The 19,843-nt window shown below is 36.9% G+C and overlaps 1 protein-coding gene across 16 annotated transcripts in view; it reads left to right on the top strand.

The window, feature by feature from the left end:
- Positions 1 to 19,843, top strand: part of RALGAPA1 (Ral GTPase activating protein catalytic subunit alpha 1) — a 139,125-nt gene that overhangs the window by 78,161 nt on the left and 41,121 nt on the right. For all 16 annotated transcript variants that reach the window (XM_042046974.1, XM_042046979.1, XM_042046980.1 and 13 more), the window contains 6 exons: positions 1,167 to 1,301; positions 2,043 to 2,226; positions 9,932 to 10,796; positions 12,231 to 12,302; positions 13,252 to 13,375; positions 15,026 to 15,181. In XM_042046974.1, coding sequence (XP_041902908.1) covers positions 1,167 to 1,301; positions 2,043 to 2,226; positions 9,932 to 10,796; positions 12,231 to 12,302; positions 13,252 to 13,375; positions 15,026 to 15,181 — 1,536 coding nt within the window. The remainder of the gene's footprint in view (positions 1 to 1,166; positions 1,302 to 2,042; positions 2,227 to 9,931; positions 10,797 to 12,230; positions 12,303 to 13,251; positions 13,376 to 15,025; positions 15,182 to 19,843) is intronic.

Here is a 19,843-nt window from a genome sequence, read left to right as displayed (position 1 = left end):
TTTGGTGCAGTTTGTTGCTGACAGCTCCATCATTCTGGGCTACCTTTCCCACAAGGAGCTGGAGATCATCTGTTGCTCATTTTGGCCTTCAGAGCTCTGTTTCATCTCCTGTTTCTGTTTGCAAGAAGTCATGGGCTGTTGTAGACTACACTCATATGCCAAGCTAGCCACTTTTTCACTTGAGGATGCTTTCCATAATTGACCACATTTCCCCATGAACTACTGTGGATCATTGGACATCAAATATCATGTAAAAAATTGTCTTTGCTATTTTGACAAATGTAGTCCTAATGGGTTTCTTAAAAATTGGTTAAAAATAAAAAGTGCCCTTCAATTCCCTTCATCGTTAGGTTTATTATACTTTTGAGAGACAAACTTGTAGTGCATTATGTGAAATGAGTAAATTAGGTAAATGGATTTCTTTTTAAAGACATCTATTTAACTTGAGAAATATTTTAGAGAATCTTGCCGCTATTTATCTGAATCATCTTCTCTTCACAGCTGAGTTTTAAAAATCAAAAATAATTATTTGGTCAATAAGTTATTAATAATTTGGTGTGGATGTGTGTCTTAATCTAATTCTGTTCTAGAGTCTTTCAAGACATCCCGAGAGGGAGTTGATTCTTTTGCTAACTGAATACCCTACAATACAGAAAGCAGTTGGATTTCTTTCAGATGATACCTGGTGCTGCATAACTTTCTTGATATGTTGTAAAAAACATTCTGTGTTATTTATAAAGGACTAAATACAGATTAAAGAGTTCCATTTTGTGTAATCCTTGATTCACTTTACAGTGAAATTTATGTACAGAATGGCGCATCAGCCTTATTTGGACCTGTGTTATCTGTCATTTTAAAAACAACACTCTACAATCGATTTTGAAAACTCTGGGTATCCTCCTAAGTATAGTATCTGCTCACAGTCTTACCCTGATGAGAAACTGTTGAATGGATGACCTTTGTTAAATACCTCAGTAGCCTAAGTTTTCAGTGATGCCATAGGTTTTGAAGATACAGTGGTTAACAAGTGAGACCTGCCATTACTGCAGAAAGTTGACTTTACTGAATTGAAAAAAGAAAGCAAAACAGAGAAATAAAATAAAGTGATAAATATGAAGTAGCAGGTGCTGGCTTAATTGATTTGTAATGGAAAGTGTTTTTTCCAGTTGGTGGTTTCTTTACTTCTGTGCTTATTGGACTGGATAATGGCCTTGCCATTAAAGACTCTGCTGCAGCCTCTTCACACTACAGGAGCAGAAAATGATAAGACTGAAAGATCTGTTCTTAATTGTATATATAAGGTACATGTTTCTTTACTCACTTATTAAGAATTTCTGTGTATGGAGATAGTCAGTTTTCATGGAAATGAAGGCAAAAGTTTTCTGTAAGCTGACCTCCATTCTGCTCCTGAAATATGGAGTGCTGGCTCAGTTCTTGCATGTTTCACTGTAACAGCTTGACCTTTGGTGTATTTGGAATAGTAGATTTTGTTTTACGTTTTGGATGGTTAACCAAGCCCTTTTTTTGTATGTCATGGATTGCAAATGCTTGTATTGTAGAAGACTAGCTATACATTTAATACAAAAGGATGTAACTTTTATATATCAAGCAATTTCATTTAGCAACAAGCAAAGCAAAAAGCAATAAGTTATAATTAGTGTCTTTAGGAACACAGAAGAAAGATAGGGGTTTTTATCTTTTTTTGCAAGGGAAGGGGATTAAAACCTCTAGCAGCTTAGACCTAGCATATGTAATTAAAGAAGATAGGAGATCTAAAAATAAAGGTAGCGTAATGATTTTTTGTAAGTTTTGTTTCTTTATTGTTAAATTCCACTTTGGTGTAGACTCTGTTTTAATAATTTTCTTTGCAGACCAGAGTTCGTTTCTGTAAACATTAAACATCTAAAATTTTCCAACGTTTTGTCATGTTCCTTCTAACAAATCAATTTTTAAAATGTAAAGAAAAATAAACTTCATTTCTTGTAAAACTATCAAGTATAAATTTCAGTAGTTAATGTAATGAAATTCTGGTTTTGTTCTAGGTTCTACATGGATGTGTCTATGGGTCTCAGTGTTTTAGCAACCCTAAATATTTTCCTCTAAGCCTTTCTGATCTGGCATGTATGGATTATGATCCTTTTATGCATTTAGAAAGCTTAAAGGAACCAGAACCACTGCATTCTCCAGACTCGGAGAGATCTTCTAAACTTCAGCCAGTCACTGAAGGTTTGTCTAATTGCCTAAGCACATTTTCTTTCAAAAAGATTTTATCTTGGTTTTCAGTATTGAAGTGTTGGTCTAAAGCACAGGTTTTTGGCTACATGTAGACACTAGGTAAGAACCATTAGTATGGAATGAGCAAACGTAATTTTGAGCTATTACCATTTGATTAACTGAAATAAGTATGTTCTGAACAACACCAAGATCAATATGATATGGATTCTTCCGTGCTCTGTGTATCACCAGAAGTGTTAAGTACTGCAACATGGATAAATGTTGCTTTTCATTTTACTTTCAGTAAATTAATTTGATTTTTTCTTAATTTTGCTTTTTTTTTTCAAAATAGGAGTATTTTGGATTTTTGTTCCTGTTTGACATTGCAATATTGAATGCTTTCTGTGATTTTTTTTAGGCTATCATAATCTGTTGTTGATCTCTTTTTACGCTACTTAAAACCACAGATTTGTCCAAAAAGAGAGAAATTTTCTCTCGTCTGGTTAGAACCTTAGGAGAGCTGGGAATTAACGTTTTCTTCACAACTCAAAAATAAAAATAAAGAATCAAGAATCTCAGCTACAGAGGACTGTCATGTATTATGCAGTGTATCTAGCAAATATCAAATGGCTACCTAGGGAAGAAAATTGAAAAATATGAGATTAAGATACAAGGAACTCTTGTGTAGTGCTATTCTGCCTCTGTATTAAGTTGTTCCATTTAGGCTTTTTTAAGGGTATTAAGAACCAGATAAATGCAGCAGTTCTTTGTAGCAGCTGTGTGCTAACAGCAGGTGATTCTGTGGTTTGTAGTGACTACGTGCTGTTTTTTATGTAGAGAAAATGGCTAATCATTGTGCCCTTGTCTAAGGCATGCTTCATCATCCTCAAGTACTTTTTTGGCCAAAGAATTCTAAACATAGAGCTGTCCCCTAATAAGCTCAGTATTGGATTGAACAAGTCTGATCTGAGAACTACTGGCAGGAGGAGCTGTAATTATTAAATTTACTGAAGAATGAAGCAAGGTACTATAGTTGGCTTTTCGTCAAATGGCTGTGGCCTTATTAGTAAAAAGTAATCATCTGCAGGGTCAGAATGAAAGAGGCTTCGGAGGATTCATTCTGTCCTAATTACAGTCTCACCTATACGTATTATGTAAAGCTAATATTTAAAGCATTTGCCAAAATTTACTTCCACTGCATGTTCTATTACAGTGTAGTGAATTGTAGTAGCTTTTTATGCCTGGCATCTTTTGTATTCCATAATAATCTGTAATTATGGGTTAGAAGCAAATGCTGTGTGGCTTTTTTAATCTGACAATCTGAAAAGACAACCCTGAATGGATTTCTCTTTAAATGAATACGGTTGCACAAAGCCCTAGCATCAATATCTTCATTTTGCATTTCCAACCATGATCTTTTCTTTTATGATTTCTTGTTAAATTTCTTAATAAAAGTAATTTCAGATGTTCCTTTTATCTCTCCAGATAAATTAAGTTTCAGGGCTCTGGAATTGTAAATTAGACTGTGAAATTTAATTGGCAGACTACAGCATTATAATGCAACCCTGGTCCTGCAACCTTGGCATTTCTAGTCCCCATTGCCAGGCGGAGAATAAAATTGGCAGTGCTAAACCAATTGCACAGCATCTGTTCGCCCTGGCATTGTTGGAGGAGTGAGAGGAGTAAAACTAGTGGATAACAACCAGTCTGGGTCTCTATCAAGACAGAGGGTCAATTAGTACAAGCTACCAGCAGAACAGTATGCCAATGGGTCAACATCTTTCAGTAGAGTAAAAGGGCTATCATAGTATCTTTTTTGAAGGAATGGAAATGAGCAGGGCAGGAGCTGTAGGGAAATCAGAGAAGTTCTACAAAGACAGGGTAGGAATTGCAAGACTCTTTCCTTAGGTCACAAGCAAAGCTGAAAGTACTGAAATGACAGAATTCTTAAGACAAGGTGCTTTAACAGATGTAATTGATTTACCCTGTTACGCTTCCCATTGTTCAAGGTCAGATCCAGCGCAAGTTTTGTGGATACTTAGCCACAGCGTAATGTGGTATGAGACCAAAAAGATACAGGACTTAGAGTGACACAGCTCTGTAGTGGGGACAGGATCTACTGGGAGGTTTGGAGCAAGCCATTCAATGAACAGCAGGGCAAAGATTCCTTAAATCCTCTGGGAACAGGTGTTGAGAAAGATGATTACTGGCTTCTGTTTTTCAGTAACTTTCCAAGTTCTGTCTCTCACATGGAAGCTCTTAACTTAGGATTATCTGTAAAATTGTCTTTGTTCTCCTCTCTGTAGCTTGGAAGTGGTAGGTTTTAGTATGAGATATACAAAGAATAATTTTGAAATTAGGGATTAAGCATATTAAACTGTTACATTTAAACCAGAATGAACTTTTAGCAGCTCTCAGTAAGGACAGCAGTAGGAAGCTTTTATTGCACCACCAGAACATGCAGACAGCAAGTCTGTGATGCTTTCATACATCTAAAGAATTACCAGGCTTGTCTGTGTGAAGGCTGATTAACTGTTCCTCTAGCTAGTGTTGGCAACAACCTGCTCTAGCTATAGTACTGGCATACAAGTGTTGTCGGTGGTGGTTTGACCCTGGCTGGGTGCCAGCTGCCCGCCAGTGCCGCTCTGTTATTTGCCTCATCTGCACAGGGGAGAGAAAATATAACAAAAGGCTCCTGGGTTGAGATAAAGACAGGAAGAGATCACTCACCAATCACTATCATGGGCAAAACAGATTTGACTTGGGGAAATTAATTGAATTTATTACCAAACAAATCAGGATAGGATAATGAGAAATAAAACCAAGTCTTCAAAACACCATACCCCTACCCCTTCCTCCTTCCCAGGTTTAACTTCATTGTGAGTCTCCACCTCCTCCTTGCCTCCAGTGGTGCAGGTGGATGGGGACTGGGGCACTGCAGTCAATGCACCACACATTGTCTCTGCTGCTCCTTCGTCCACAGGGGAAGGACTCCTCATGCTCTTCCCCTGCTCCAGCATGGGGGCCCTCACACAGGAGACTTCTACAACATGAGTCCTTCCCACGGACTGCCGTTCTTCATAAACTGCTCCACTCTGGGTCCCCTCCATGGGGCTCAGTCCTGTAGGCCCAGGCTGCTCTAGCATGGGTCCCCCCCATTGGGTCACAAGTCCTCCCAGCAAACCAGATCCAGCATGGGCTCCTCTCTCCACAGCACCACAGTTCCTGCCAGGAGCCTGGTACAGTGTGAGCTTTCCACAGGATCACAGCCTCCTTTGGGCCTCCACCTGCTCCAGCATGGGGTCCTCCAGGGGCTGCAGGTGGATGTCTGTTCCACTGTGAAGCTCCATGGGCTGCAGGGGCACATCCTGTCTCACCATGGTCTGTACCACAGGCTGCAGGGAATCTCTGCTCTGGTGCCTGGGGTACCTCCTGCCCCTCCTTCACTGACCTTGGTGTCTGTGGAGTTGTTGTTTTCACATATTCTCACTCTGCTCTTCTCTGGCTGCAATTTCCTTCTGCCCAATAATTTTTTTCCTTCTTAACTCTTATTCCAGAGGCATTACTTCCACCGCTTATCAGCTCAGCCTTGGTGAGCAGCAGGTCCATCTTGGAGCTGGCTGACATTGTCTTCATCAGACACAGGGGAAGCTTCTAGCAGCTCTTCAGAGAAGCCACCCCTGTAACCCCCACACTACCAAAACCTTGCCACACAAACCCACTGTTCTAATTAACTGCACCTAACTAGCCAGCTTAGATTTTCACAAGCCAACCTGGACTGCATAGTGCCACTATCTGCTAACTTCTGAACTTTTCCATTTCATTTCAGGAGCGTAAACATATATGAAGGAGAATTTTTTTGCAATTATAGACAAAAACATTTGGAAAGCTGTTCTTCGTAGATCACAAATATGTTAGAGATAGTTGTGATTGGAAGGTACTAGTAACATTACATAGATACAGTGGCCTATCACTTATTGATTTGATTGATTTTTTTCCCCCATTCCTCATATTTCTCCAAACATATTTTAAACTCTTTCGCATAGATTGATCATTTTTTTCTAATATTTTTCAATTTCTAATGAAAAAGTTTTCCCTGCCTGATGGCTAGTTTTAGCTTTTGTTTAAAAAGTAGAAATATAAAGTACTTTTCTTTTAAGGCTTTGCTGTTTGCCATTTTACTGAAAGGACACAAAATGCACACTTTAAAAAAATACTTTATACGTAGTGCATCCAGATTAACACAGTTTGTGTTTTGTGGGGAATATTCTAGAGATGGGTTCTCTGTACCTGCATGTCTATATAGCTGAAGTTTAAAATTAGAAAGGAATGAGACTTGCTTAAACTAATGTAAAATACAGGAAACTAAGCTAAGAGGAGCACTCTTAGGCTCTCTCTAAATGTAATGAAGGAAAAAGATTTTTTAGAGAGCGATTCATCCCATTGCTCCAATTTGAGATTAATCAGTCTGTACAGGTCATCATTCTTTAGACAGCTAAAAGGATGAGGAGAGTTAAACTCCACTCTCAGTCATTATTTTTTACTTCTACTACATAACCATAGTTGTTTAAAACTGTTCAGCCAAAGTTGAATTAAAATTTAACAACACATCTGAAGGAAATTCAGGAATCCTTCATTCATGCCACAGATACAGATTAGTAGTGATGGACCTTCAGCCTTTCCATAAAAGAGGTAATTTCAAGACTGAGAAAAATAAATAGTGTAACATGCTTCTAGTAAATAACCAGATGATCATGTACACGTCTAAATTACATTGCCCAAGCCAGAGACAGTACCATTGTAAAGAAAGCAGCGATGTGTTCTCTCAGAAAGACAGGTCAACAAACAGTGAGCTGGACTGTCTTAATGTGTAATGATAGACTTAGTTTGTAGAATTTGTGGTAAAGCTGTGATGGCTTGTATTATTACATATTTTCATTTGCCCTCCAGAAACAAAGAGCATGGTTTAGATACTCATGTTTTAAGATTTTAATATATTGAATGTCCAGTTATGCCTGATGGAGGAAATGTGCTTCAAGGAATAAATTAAGTTGCAAAATTAATTTAAAATTTTCATAATTTCAAAATGCATTACTAGTCTTGGGATTGTTTTTTTTCTTTTTTTTTTAATTCCTGAGGAAACCATCACCAAAATCTGATTTTCTGTGTGGCAAAAATGTTTCAAGATTGCTTTATTTTATTTCAACGTAACAGGTTGCATCTTGTAGTTTGCTTTTCAGTATACTTCTCTTGATACTTCTACTTTAAGTTTTCTGTGTCATTTTTAGATCAACATCACTGTATTCTGAGTGAAGACTCAGACAAGTGTTTGCATTTTATAAAAGAAACAATGACAGATTTATGATTTTAATTCAAGTGCAAAGTTTTCAGGGAAAGGCTGTATTAGAGAATGGATCTTCCAAATTTAAATTAATGTTCCCCTCTTTGTACTACTGTGTCACCTTTTCCATATGTCCCTTGGGCTCCTGAGGGAGTAAATTCACACACAGAGGCACAAAACAACCATGGTCAAGTTTGAGGTCTTTAGGGTTTGCCACACAACAGTGATAGTAATAACTTACATGCTAGAAGGTCCTTCTTATTTCTTCAGGTTTCTCAGCAGAACTTAACAGGGGACATTTAACCTTTATAGAGTGGGACTTCAGGTATCTGGAAAGCTTGTATGTCTCTGCTCCTCAGAACCTGAGAAAAGTATTACCTTATTTATCTGTGCAGTGGCAAGTGCTAAATACTTGGTATAAATATTCTGACAAAGATGGGCCACCCCCTGCATTGTCCAGGTGCTAGTCAATAATGTGCTGATAAATGATTCTTTGAGCACCCAGCTTATTTTCTCTTTGTTTTGTATAAAATCTGCTTCCAGCTCCTTCTTGTATTTCAGCAGATGGCGCTATAACTTAATTTCCTTGTATGCTGCCATTATCTGGACACTTAATTCAGCATCACTGAATGTTTTTGTATTTGTAAATTTTAAACTTCAAGAAGGCTATAGACAATAAAAATATAATCGCTAATTTTCTTACATTAGTTGTCAAGGCATTAATTTATTAAAATACTTGAGTTGACATGAGTTTTGGAATTGTGTAAATATTATGTTAATTTTGCCACCTATTAACTGGATGAAATGTTTCCCTTTTCGGATGTAGTGCTTCCTAAAGGAAGACAATAGCCAGAATCCCAAACATCTCTTACATGCTGTACCCAAACCTTTTGGGAAAAAAAAAGGCAAAAATATACTACCTGTTTATTTTTGCAGATGCTGAATGCATCCATCTTCAGAAACTGAAGATCTATAATGGTAGTCAGTACACGGCACAAATTTGCCTTTATTTTTCCAGTTAAGCCAATTAAGACATCTGAAACTGCAAAAAGAAATTTGTTTATTAAACATTAGGTTTTGCGGGTTATAAATATCCAACATAAAGAGAGATGGTTTCATTATACCTTACTTCTGTGTCCAAGAGGTTGCATATTCTCAGTAAATACTGAATGAAAAAGTAACATTGTTCAGAACATTCTGGTTTGATGGATTTTTAGTGAGAAAGAAGATGGGAAGCATTTGCAGCAGTTTTCAATGTTTAATGTAATTTAAAATACGTCATGTAACCCTGAGGAATACAGTATTTTATCTTCTCTTTGTAAATCCCAAATTCAGGGCATCCTTGCCCAGTTACAAGAGAGAGGATACAGAAAACAGGTACTCTGTCATTTTGATTTTGTTCCCTCTTCTAGCAGTCTTATTCTGTAGTGTAATATTTTTGGGTATGGGTTCTTCAGTGGGTCCCCTGAACCAGTTGACAGTTCTCTGCCTGAGAGAGTCACTTTGTTCTGCTCATGTACATCCTGTAGACTGGACTTGATAAAAATAATTCAATAACAATATAGTACTGGGTTAGCAGGATGTGATATAAACATTAGAAATATCTTTTGTGAATTTAGATGACATAATGTGCAAGTGAAAGGTATGCAGCAAAGAAGGAGGTGGCAAAAACCATACTGAAATACCAGTGCATCTCACAGGATGAATTTCACATAAGATGGGCACAACTAACTCCTCTTTCTCCCTCCCAAGGTTTTCTAACCTGAAACTTCTTAAAATGCAGTTGTGGCATGAGATTTCCTTTTTGAATATTTTGATAATGTTAGATTGTGTTCAATATAGACAGCCCGGTTTTTGATTTTGTACTTTAAAATTATCCAGTGTTATTCTCAAGCTAACCTACAGCTATATGCTCCCCAGGGAAATTAAGATGGATTAGGCCTTTTGTGCATCTATCTTCCTTTGTATTTGTCAATGTAATGATATGTATAAATATAAAAATACAGTGCAGTTGGAATGGACATCTAGCAACACAGTTATGATCTCTACTTCAACAGCAGTTCAAGATTTATTTTCACTAGATAAGAAATAGTGTATTTTAGAAGAACAATGCTGATAACAAAGCTACAGCAAAGGAAGTATGATTGGCTATAAAATAATGAAGATTCTTCTTTAACTGTTTCAGGATTTTTCATCCTATTTATATACAAGAGAACGATCATCAAAATACATATTTTCCCTTACTGAATTGCATGTATCCTCAGCTTGCACTGCTCATTCTCTGTTTAAAACTCAGTAAGAGACCAAAAGAAATACATAAATCTCAGTGTTGTTTTCTGAACTCTTCGTTTAAAACCTGTGCTCTTTCTCTTGCAGTGAAAACCCACATGCAGCAAGGATTAATTTCTGTTGCTGCTCGCACTGTGATAACACATCTAGTCAACCACTTAGGCCACTATCCTATGAGTGGAGGTCCTGCTATGCTGACCAGTCAAGTGTGTGAAAACAATGACAATCCATACAGTGAAAGTCCTGAGCTTTCTCCTGAACTTTTTGAGAACCCAAATCTTCAATTCTTTGTATTAAACAATACTTCCCTGGTGTCTTGCATACAAATCCAAGCAGAAGTCGACATGCCTGGGGGAGGACTGTCTGCTGGACTTGCGTCTGCTAATTCAAATGTTAGAATTATAGTGCGTGATCTGTCTGGCAAATACTCGTGGGATTCGGCCATTTTGTACGGACCATCATCTTTGTGTGGATCTTCACAACAAACGTCTTTTGCACTTCCATTATCTCAGCAAGATAAACCAGAAGATGCTCTTTCATCTTTTGAGCATGTGGAGGATGTATCAGCAAGAGATGGAATTACACTCCAAGTTAAAAGGAAATTTAGAGACACTGTACCAACATGGGATACAATTAGGGATGAAGAAGATGCTCTTGATGAGCTACTGCAGTATTTAGGTGTTACAAGCCCTGAATGCTTACAGAGAACTGGTGTTTCACTCAACATCCCTGCTCCTCAACCAGTCTGCATCTCAGAAAAGCAGGAGAACGATGTCATCAATGCAATTCTGAAACAGCACACAGAAGAGAAAGAGTTTGTTGAAAAGCATTTCAATGATGTAAATATGAGGGCTATGGAGCAGGATGAGCCAACCTCACAAAAGCCACAGTCAGCATTTTACTACTGTAGATTACTTCTCAGTATCCTGGGAATGAATTCATGGGATAAAAGGTAAAACGACTCATATTTTAAGAACTTTTTTTAAGGAATTGTTCTATTCTTACCTTGATCATAGAGTTTGTTAAGCCAAAAATATTCCAGGCCAGCTAACAAAAGAGAGCGGATGTGCAACTAGGGGCAAAATAGCAGCTTTCTTCTGCTTTTCAGCCTGTCGTTTAGAGAGACAGAAAGGAGGAATCTGTTGCATTTATTGTGATTCATATTCTTTCCTTAGAAAGTGTTTGAAGGCAAATTGAAGGAGTGATGTATTTTCTTTGCTTCCCATGTATGTTGCTGCAAAAATGGTTACCTTTCTATGTCAGAATAAGACTCAGAAAGTGTCCTATTCTCAGCTATTGTGTCGCTGGACAGTGTCCTGCTGCTTTGTCTGCTAAAAGCATGCTTGCATGCAGCCTCAAAGCATTGCATGTGTGTTAGCTAATGAGAAAGATGTGTCCTCTAGTGTTTATTTCAACACTGGCTGTGCTTGAGTATTGTTTGAATATGGTTTAGAACAACAGGAGAGAAGCCATGTTCAATTACAGAAATAATGTCTCTTTACATTATTATTTTTGTGTGGGTGTCATTAAGTGCATGTCTGCATATACATGTGGATATGTACAAATATTAGCATCCTAGCATTTATGGGTCTTTCTGAACTTTTTTGCCATTGCTGTCAAATTCCATATTAGAATCATTGATATATTTTCCTACTATGAAGGGAAATGGATATTCTGTAAAACAAAACTAATCTGTGTCACTGAGATATCACTGGAATCAGACAAAATGTTGGTGTTACAGCCCTTCTTATTTGGGTCTTTCATTCCTCAAGGCAGTCTGGTTTTGGACAGGACTGCTCTTAATTCCACAGCATTTTGTGGGAAACATCTTAAGCACAGTTGAAAAGAAATGAAAACTGTCTTTCTTGCTCTAACATATTGGTTTTGTCTTTTCTTTAATTGTTAAAACTGGCTGGGTGATCACTGAGCTAAGTTTTGCTGTGCAGTTCAGGATAGCAGAAGTTCTGTGTTGAATGCACCAACTCCCTACAACAGTAGATTAATGGGAGTGTCTTTTGTCACTAAGCATATATATTATGGTCTAGTAAAGTGTGAGGCTTATGTATGCATCAAAGGGAGTTCTGTTCTTCTGCAGAGAAGAAATGGATCCTAGTCAGATCTAACAGGTTGACAGAAGAAAGTGGAGTGAAGCAGAAGTTATACTCAGGGCTGTAATGAGTATAGAAGATTTGCTGGAGTAAGAAAAATTGCTTGTATATTTTTTTAAAGATGTCTTAATTTTTAAATATTAACAAAGGACTGTTGAAAAGGCAGAAGCATTTGTTGACTGTTCCTGAGTGGACCTGGATATGTTCTTGTACTGTTCTTGTACTGTTCTGTATCCATCAGTGAAGAGGTGATAAGAGTTACAAATTTCTCTGTTTAGAAGGAGCTTTCATCTCCTGAAGAAAAATGAGAAGTTACTTCGAGAACTCAGAAATTTGGACTCAAGACAATGGTAAATTCTTTTAATGACTGCCTACTTACTTGTTTTAAGTGTGCTTTTACTCAAATGGCACTAATTGCATAGATGTGAGAATTGAGCTGACTTTTGTAATAGTTTTTTTAATTATTAATGTATTTTGCATTGTATTGTAGTTTTTTCTGTTATATTGAAGTTGCATTGGTTTTATTTGTAGAGTCGAAATCTGCATGTAGAATACTATGAGATAAACAAATTTCAAAATAACGTAAAATTATGAGCATTTTTATATGCATAACATTGAATTGTTTTAAAACTTTGATATATCAAAGTCTCCACGTTTTAAGCTTTGGTTGATTGTTTGGCTTTTTCAAATGGTCCCGGTATTTGAAGACACAGACCTCTAGTGGGAATTGTAGCACAGAATTAAAAATTGACTTGTTTTTGTAGAAGTTGAAACAAAACCCCGTGGAGGTTTTAGAAGTGTGAGAAACCACCTCCACTTGTTCCAATGTCTAACAGCAACCTGTCAATAGAGGACATTTAAATGATGATGATCTTTAAAAGAAATGTAAAGATTCTTCATTCAGTTGCACAAGTTGCATTTTCACAGTGTTCAGAAGCCATTGTTAATGGGCAGTGCGGTGTGTATAATGCCCATGTGACAGGTTTTGCCCATGTCAAAAGCCCAGCTATTCCATTAGCAGTTGGTACAGCCAGCACCATCCTGGATCTTAGAAGTGGTGAAAGGGGTAAATGCTGCTCATGTATAGCAAAACTTAAGGCCCTAGAGAAGAGGACACTAGAAAAGACAGAATGAGAATATGAAAATATAGAGGGCATCCAAAAAGAAGCCATATAGTTGTACTGTAATTCCACTATGCATTTTCTATGCTTTGAAAACCATGCTCTGTGTGTACTGTTTGCATATTTTCATTTCATATTAGTTAAGGCACTGTCATGCAATAACCATTCTGTTTTACAGCCGAGAGACACACAAGATTGCAGTGTTTTATGTTGCTGAAGGACAGGAAGATAAACACTCCATTCTTACGAATACTGGGGGAAGTCAAGCCTATGAGGATTTTGTAGCTGGTCTTGGCTGGGAGGTATTTATTAAAATGTTTTTATCCTAGGTTTTTTTACAAAGAAAATTACGAATCCCTTTATATATTACAAGTCTCTGGCTCTTCAGCATTACTCACAAGCACTGAAATACAGTGGTTTAAAAATGAGATTCAGAGAAGAATTCCTGTTTTAGTTTCATTAGCAATACTAGCCATTTAAATTTAAGCTTTTAACAATTGAAGAAAGTTTGTGCAGGCAAAGATAATTCTTTAATGTGCAGTCCTGTACTTGGCTTTCATGGACTGATTAGGAGGCATCTTGATTTCCCTGTTAGCTTGTAAAGTGTTAAGTCCATTGAAGTTTGAACTTTGCTCAGATTTGGGACTTCAAAAAGTACAGACAAGCAGCTTCTGACATACTCTCTTCTTCCTGCCTTCCACTGCAGGCATGTATCAGTTCACACACTCCACTCTACTTCTCTTCCAGCAGTCAGAAATATTGTGATGTACCCCATTATCTGTGTGGGCCTGCAGCTCTTTAGTCACTTGTTTGATACTGTTACAAGGATTTCCTTTTTTTCATCTTTCTTTCCGATGCACAGGATTAATTGCTACTGTAAAGTTCAATTTGGCACTGAATGGCTTCTGGTCCTGGTTGGGTGTATAAGAAGCTGCAGGTTTTTTGTTCCTCTTGTGACTTGTGCTCATCAGGAGTGTCCACATGAGTGTCTATCTTATTTGTTCTTTGTGTTTCTTTACTCCTTAGGTATAAAAGGGCACTATTAGATTAACTGTGTGGATAATGACTCTGACTTTTCCACAGGAACAGAGGAAAATAGCTACAAGTCTGCTGACCTTCATGAACATAGATGTTTATTTCCCACATTCAGGAGAAAAAACCCCACATTAGTACCATCAAATATCCTTCTTTAGTGGTTTAATTCTCTTGGGCATTATTAGTTAAAGAGTTGCTAATTTGGATTAATATTCTATAATGAGACAACTAGTATTTTAACATCTTAACATTAAATTCTGCATCCTTTAGTATCAAAAACCCGAATATATCCCATGTGGGCAGAGATTAAATGTATTCACATCTGAAATACAACTTTCTGTAGTCACTGTTTTAAAGGTGAAGCAGCACATTAAACATGCTTACTTACTTCAGTGTCAGACTATTTTCCATATATCTAAGACTTACAAACTTACTTACAAATTAATCAGTTAGTTTCATGTGAATTTTTTTTCATATTCACATAATGAAAATTTCTCAAAAAAATATATGGAAGGCAATAAATTACCTGGCTCTTACACAGAGTTTTTCCAGAGCTCAGGGCAAGGTTGATGTAGTATCAGAGAATTTTAAAAAATACAAAAAGCACATGTAAGTGACCGCACTCAAATGGTCAGGGAATAATGCAGTAAATATTATTTGCACAACCTTTCCTTTCCTCTAACCTCATCCTTCCAGTAGCTTCTGTTGTGACCGCAGAATATAGAATGCTAGTGCACTGCAGTTGATTTCCATTCTAGTCAGCAAGTCTGAGCTCTTTTAGAAAAAAAACGTAACTATACTGTTGTGAAAAGGATCTTCACTTTTAAAGTTCAGTTGAAAGTGCATTTTAACATATAAAGGGTTTATTTATTACCTGATAATTTTTTCTTGTAAAGTTTCCTGGTCTTTATTTCTAGGTAAATCTCACAAACCATTGTGGCTTTATGGGAGGACTGCAAAAAAACAAAAGCACTGGATTGACCACTCCATATTTTGCTACCTCAACAGTAGAAGTAATGTTCCATGTGTCAACAAGAATGCCTTCTGATTCAGATGACTCTTTAACAAAAAAGGTAGGTGTCTCTGAATAAATAGTGTTTTCTTGGTAGTAAACCTAGACAAATTAGAGTCAAAGGAAATCCAATAACTTTAAAAAAAAAATCCAACTCAACAACAAAACACCATAAAATATCATAACATCCTTACCTGCTAAGTTGGTATATTCTCTACCAATTTCTGATTTTACCATACTGGTGATTTGTACCATCATTGCAACTGTTGGCAGGAGCATATTGTAAAGTGGGGAAAAGTGCAGGGAAGTAATGGTTGGTGTAGAAGAAAAAGTATTACATCCCAATGATATCTTAGTACTTTTGAAACCTGGGATGCCCATTAAGGTATATGTGGTGAGTACTTTCTGAGATGACTTTTTATGTACTTACGGGTCGTGTGCTGGTTATTAACATAATCTTCCCTTTAAAAAAAAAAAAAAGTTAAAAATATGAAGACAATGTTTATTGTATATAAGGTGTTTTGTCTTGGAGGAGGCACAGACGCTCAACAGTGATATGATCTCTTATAGCTGCATGAAGAAAAAAATGGGTTTCTGTATTGGTATTTTTTTTCTTTAGAATTTAATAAATTCCACGTTAGTAATAATAAGTTACAGTCTTGAACATGTGTCCTATTGTAAATGAACAATTAGCCATCCTTAGACTGTGCCCCCATCCTGCATACATACATCTTCAGATGTGCTAATCCATTCACTAGACACGTTAATGAGCACTGGTTGAAGTGTAATATTGGAGGAACTGAAGCTGGTTGACCTCAGCATGGACTTTAATACTTGTAATTAAATTAGATGGTAGACATTTAGTAAAGAGAGAAATAGCCATGCCTCTGGCAAGCTTCAATTATTAATGACTTCTTTTTCTTTGTGTTCAACTTGAAGAAAAAATATTATTGTTCTTATTATAGACTGACTATGAATTCTAACTTCTCACTGTTCATCTCAGGTTGGTTTGGTTGGTGTGGGGTGTTTGAATTAAAAATGCTTTTGCTTGTATGCCTATGATGCTGCATCCTTTCTGTTCTTTATTTCCTGAAGTAGAGTCAGGGTAATACTTAGGTTATTAAATTATTTATAAAAGTGGTTAATAGCAAAAATAACTAATTTAAAAATTCAATTATTGCTACTGTTTTAGTATAGAACATTGGTGGGGGGGTTAAGTTGACTGGCTTCTATATTTTTTAAACAAAAACCTGGTTTTATAAAATACAGCTTGTAATTAACCTCACAATGTTTGTTTGTAATCTGTTTGAATTAGACCATTACAGAGTGTTGAAAAGGGGGAAGATGGGCCACAGTGAAAAATAATTAAAAGTGAATAATTTGATAATGCAATGGACTTCAGCAGAACACAGAGACAAGGTCTCCTGTCTGTTTCTAGGAGCATATAGTGAATGAGTGTTTTAGGTACCTCAAAGAATGACCAGCAAAGGCATTAGCAAAAGCAGGTTTAATATTCAAATAAAAGTGTGACACAGTTCATTGGCAAGGTTTGGTCTACTGCCTACTGGATGGTTAAAGCACACAGAGAAAAGTCAGACTAAAATGTAAAATCAATCAATCTAAAACTAAAATCAACCAAGTATGATCTATGTGGAGGCTGGGGATGAAAAAAGGGTAAGGATGGGAAAGGGTAAGGATAAAAAGCAATGAGGAAGATCCTCCAAATGAGTCACAAGGTTTGGACTGGACCCCCTTGCTAAGCTTAGCCCCAGACTTGAATGATGGTTTAGGCTTAAAGCTTTTACCAGCATGTAAACTTAACAGCACCTAACATCGATAGCTTAATTTAAACAATTTAACAAAAGATTCTATAGAATTTACTATAGCACAACACTAACTCACTTGTAGGCCTAACTTACTTGCAAATCTAAAGTACTTAATCCAAGAGCAACATTCATAGTACAGTTGGTATAGCACATTTGCACTTGCATGCACACAGATCTAAAGGACTATGTAGAAGGTATATACCTGTCAAAAATTCCCCTTGAGTTCAGTGAACTACTCATGTCAGATGCCTTTGCATTTTCTCAACAAGTGAAGGGGTTGATCCTCGAGCAGTGGGGGTTATCAGCCCAGGCTCCAATGGTCCTCTGAGTACAGCAAACTTGAGAGTTTGCTGCCTCTGAGAGGTGTGTCACTCAGAGGGAGATTGCTGGCTGCCGCTGACTGGTGGTCCAGGAGAGCTCAAAGGGTCTCACTTCCCACCGCTGTTTATAGGGCTGCAAGGGAGTTGAATTTAGTCATAGTAATTTTCCATTCTGTCCACAATTTGGGTTGGTAACTTTCTTTGAAAGTTCGATTACAACTTCAGTTACCAGTTCCACTTGGGCTGTTATTCATGCAAGAAAAATAAGTTTCCAAGGTTGTTCATTAAAAAACAGAAGCTCATTAGATAGCACAAGTTCCTGGGACTAGACAGTGATTTCTGTTTCTGATCAGCTCAAGAGGAGCTTAGCCCAGGTGGTTCGTCAAGGCCAAGGCCTAACGAGCATTTCTAAAATGACAGTGCAGTCCAAGGGGGTAGGGAGGAATACACCACCACAGAGCACCCTGCATCTACATATAGTTGTTCTTGCCAGGCAAGGTTCAGTGCTGGTCCAGGCTTCCTGTGACTCAGCTTGTGAAAATTGTGTCAGCTGGGCTTCTTAACAATTCCAGTGTGCCCCAGGCCTGTTTCTCTCCTACTTTACCAACAATCTCACTTGTCAGTAATTTGAAATATCTGTATGGATATCAATAAGTGTATCAATAAGTGGATATGATATGAATTGAAGTGGATAAGTGATATCAATTGATATGGATATCAATACGTGTATCAATAGATTGAGATTATATTTGTGGCTCAGCAACTGATTGACTGTTTAATCAAGCTACTTTATTTCTCTGTGGCTTTCTTTTCTGTTCTTCCTCAGTATGTTGGTTTTGTTATTTTTAAGCACATTTTCCCAAGAACAGGGGCTTGGGAGCCTCTCTCTCTTTCTCTCCTCCCTTCCCTAATAGTTTTTGGCCCATTCCAATCTAATAGAAACATGTTTCAAAGGTGTTCATTTTGTGTATGTTTAATGATGATAGGCTAAGTAAAGGAGATAGAGTGGGTGGGACTTTCAGTGCTCCTACTCTGCAAGTAAAGACTTCGTGAGAAGAAGCATTAGATATCAAAGAACCAGCAGCAAAGAGAGATGTTAAGAAATTCATCCTAAACTTGAGAGAAACATCAGCTGAAGTTTACATCTTGGGATAAACTAGCAAGTTCTATCAGGAGACATGAGTAACAAAACAGTCTCAATTCATTTACTATTTCTGCAACTACTCATGCTGCTTGGACTCACCACATCAGCAAAAGGATTGTATTTTATGACATACTGTTCAGCTCATACACACTATCAAAATTATTTGAGAGCCATGTGAGTGCTAACAGTTCTAATTGTTTTGAATGCATGTACTGTTCATGACCTTCAGAGAAATTTGAGATTTGAGCTTCTCTCCAGGTCTTCAGTGTGATTTTTTTGTCTTTTTTTTCAATGGGAGAAAAACAAGCAAACTTGCAGTAGTTGGCTTTGGCTGCTGGTTTTTATATTGTAAATGTGCCTAGAGGTACATGATAGTTCCTCTTATAAATGGAAATTAAATTAAATTAAAACAAAACTTCTTCCTGCCAGTTGAGCCACTGCAAAATCAAGATTCTGCTGTTTCAGGGGCTAAGCCATTTTTAAACTGATTTTCCATCACTCTTAGAGAGTAGTAAATTCAACTTTTAAGTGTTTTGATACACTTAACAAGCATTTGTTTCTGAAGATGTGAACAAGAGCAAAAAAAGACATGAATTCAAGAACCAATAAAAAACTTCTGATTGTGAAAAGGAACTTAACATTGAAATACATATATAAAATATTTAATTTGCAAATACTAAATCAAAGGTTTAATGCTGATAATGCAATTTGTTCTGGTTTTCTTACAATTAAAGGTTAGAGTAAAAAGTATTTACACTAAGCTTACAAGAGCAAGCTTGCAGAGAATATCAGGACTAAATAATGTGAAGACTCAGTTCACAGAATGAGAAAGGTTGTAGAGGCACATAAATGAGCAATCACCTGTCTAATTCCTCCTTCCTTAGGAGGAACTTTCTAAAGAAGCGAAGGCATTGTAAGTGAGAATATTATACACACAGTATGTAAATAAAAAGTAGTAATGTTAATGATTGAATACTAATTCATCTTGAGCTTTTGGTGTATTACATGGTTCTAAGTTGTGCATGACATGATCCTAACCACATAAAATCATTACAGCTCCCAGTACTTATGGCTTTTTATTGTGTTGCTAACCATGTATTGGGTACCTGAAGGTTTATAGATGTGAATTACTAGTACAGTATTTTTTTGAGTTACAATTATATACACATATTGCTAAAAAACCAAACCAAACAAAATACCCAAACACACCATAGTTATTGAGACAAAGTTTTGTGAAAAATTCATCTGGATGGTACATGACTGTAGACAGTAGTACTGTTAATATCTAATGGGCAAAAGTAGCTGCATAAAGCCATTACTTCATATATCTCTGCTGCTTTTGTTCTTTTTGTAATAAACACTTCCATTTTTGAAGAGGAAAGAAGTTGAGGCTAGCTGTTCTATCAGAAGAAAATATAATAGCTTTTTTTCTC

The sequence above is a fragment of the Corvus kubaryi genome, unplaced genomic scaffold (assembly GCF_017639235.1).
Source record: "Corvus kubaryi isolate FWS band 111438036 unplaced genomic scaffold, C.kubaryi_AGA036_p1.0 66, whole genome shotgun sequence".
Lineage (NCBI taxonomy): Eukaryota > Metazoa > Chordata > Aves > Passeriformes > Corvidae > Corvus > Corvus kubaryi.
The sequence above is the reverse complement of the archived record's forward strand: the minus strand, read 5'-3'. Positions and strand labels throughout refer to the sequence as shown.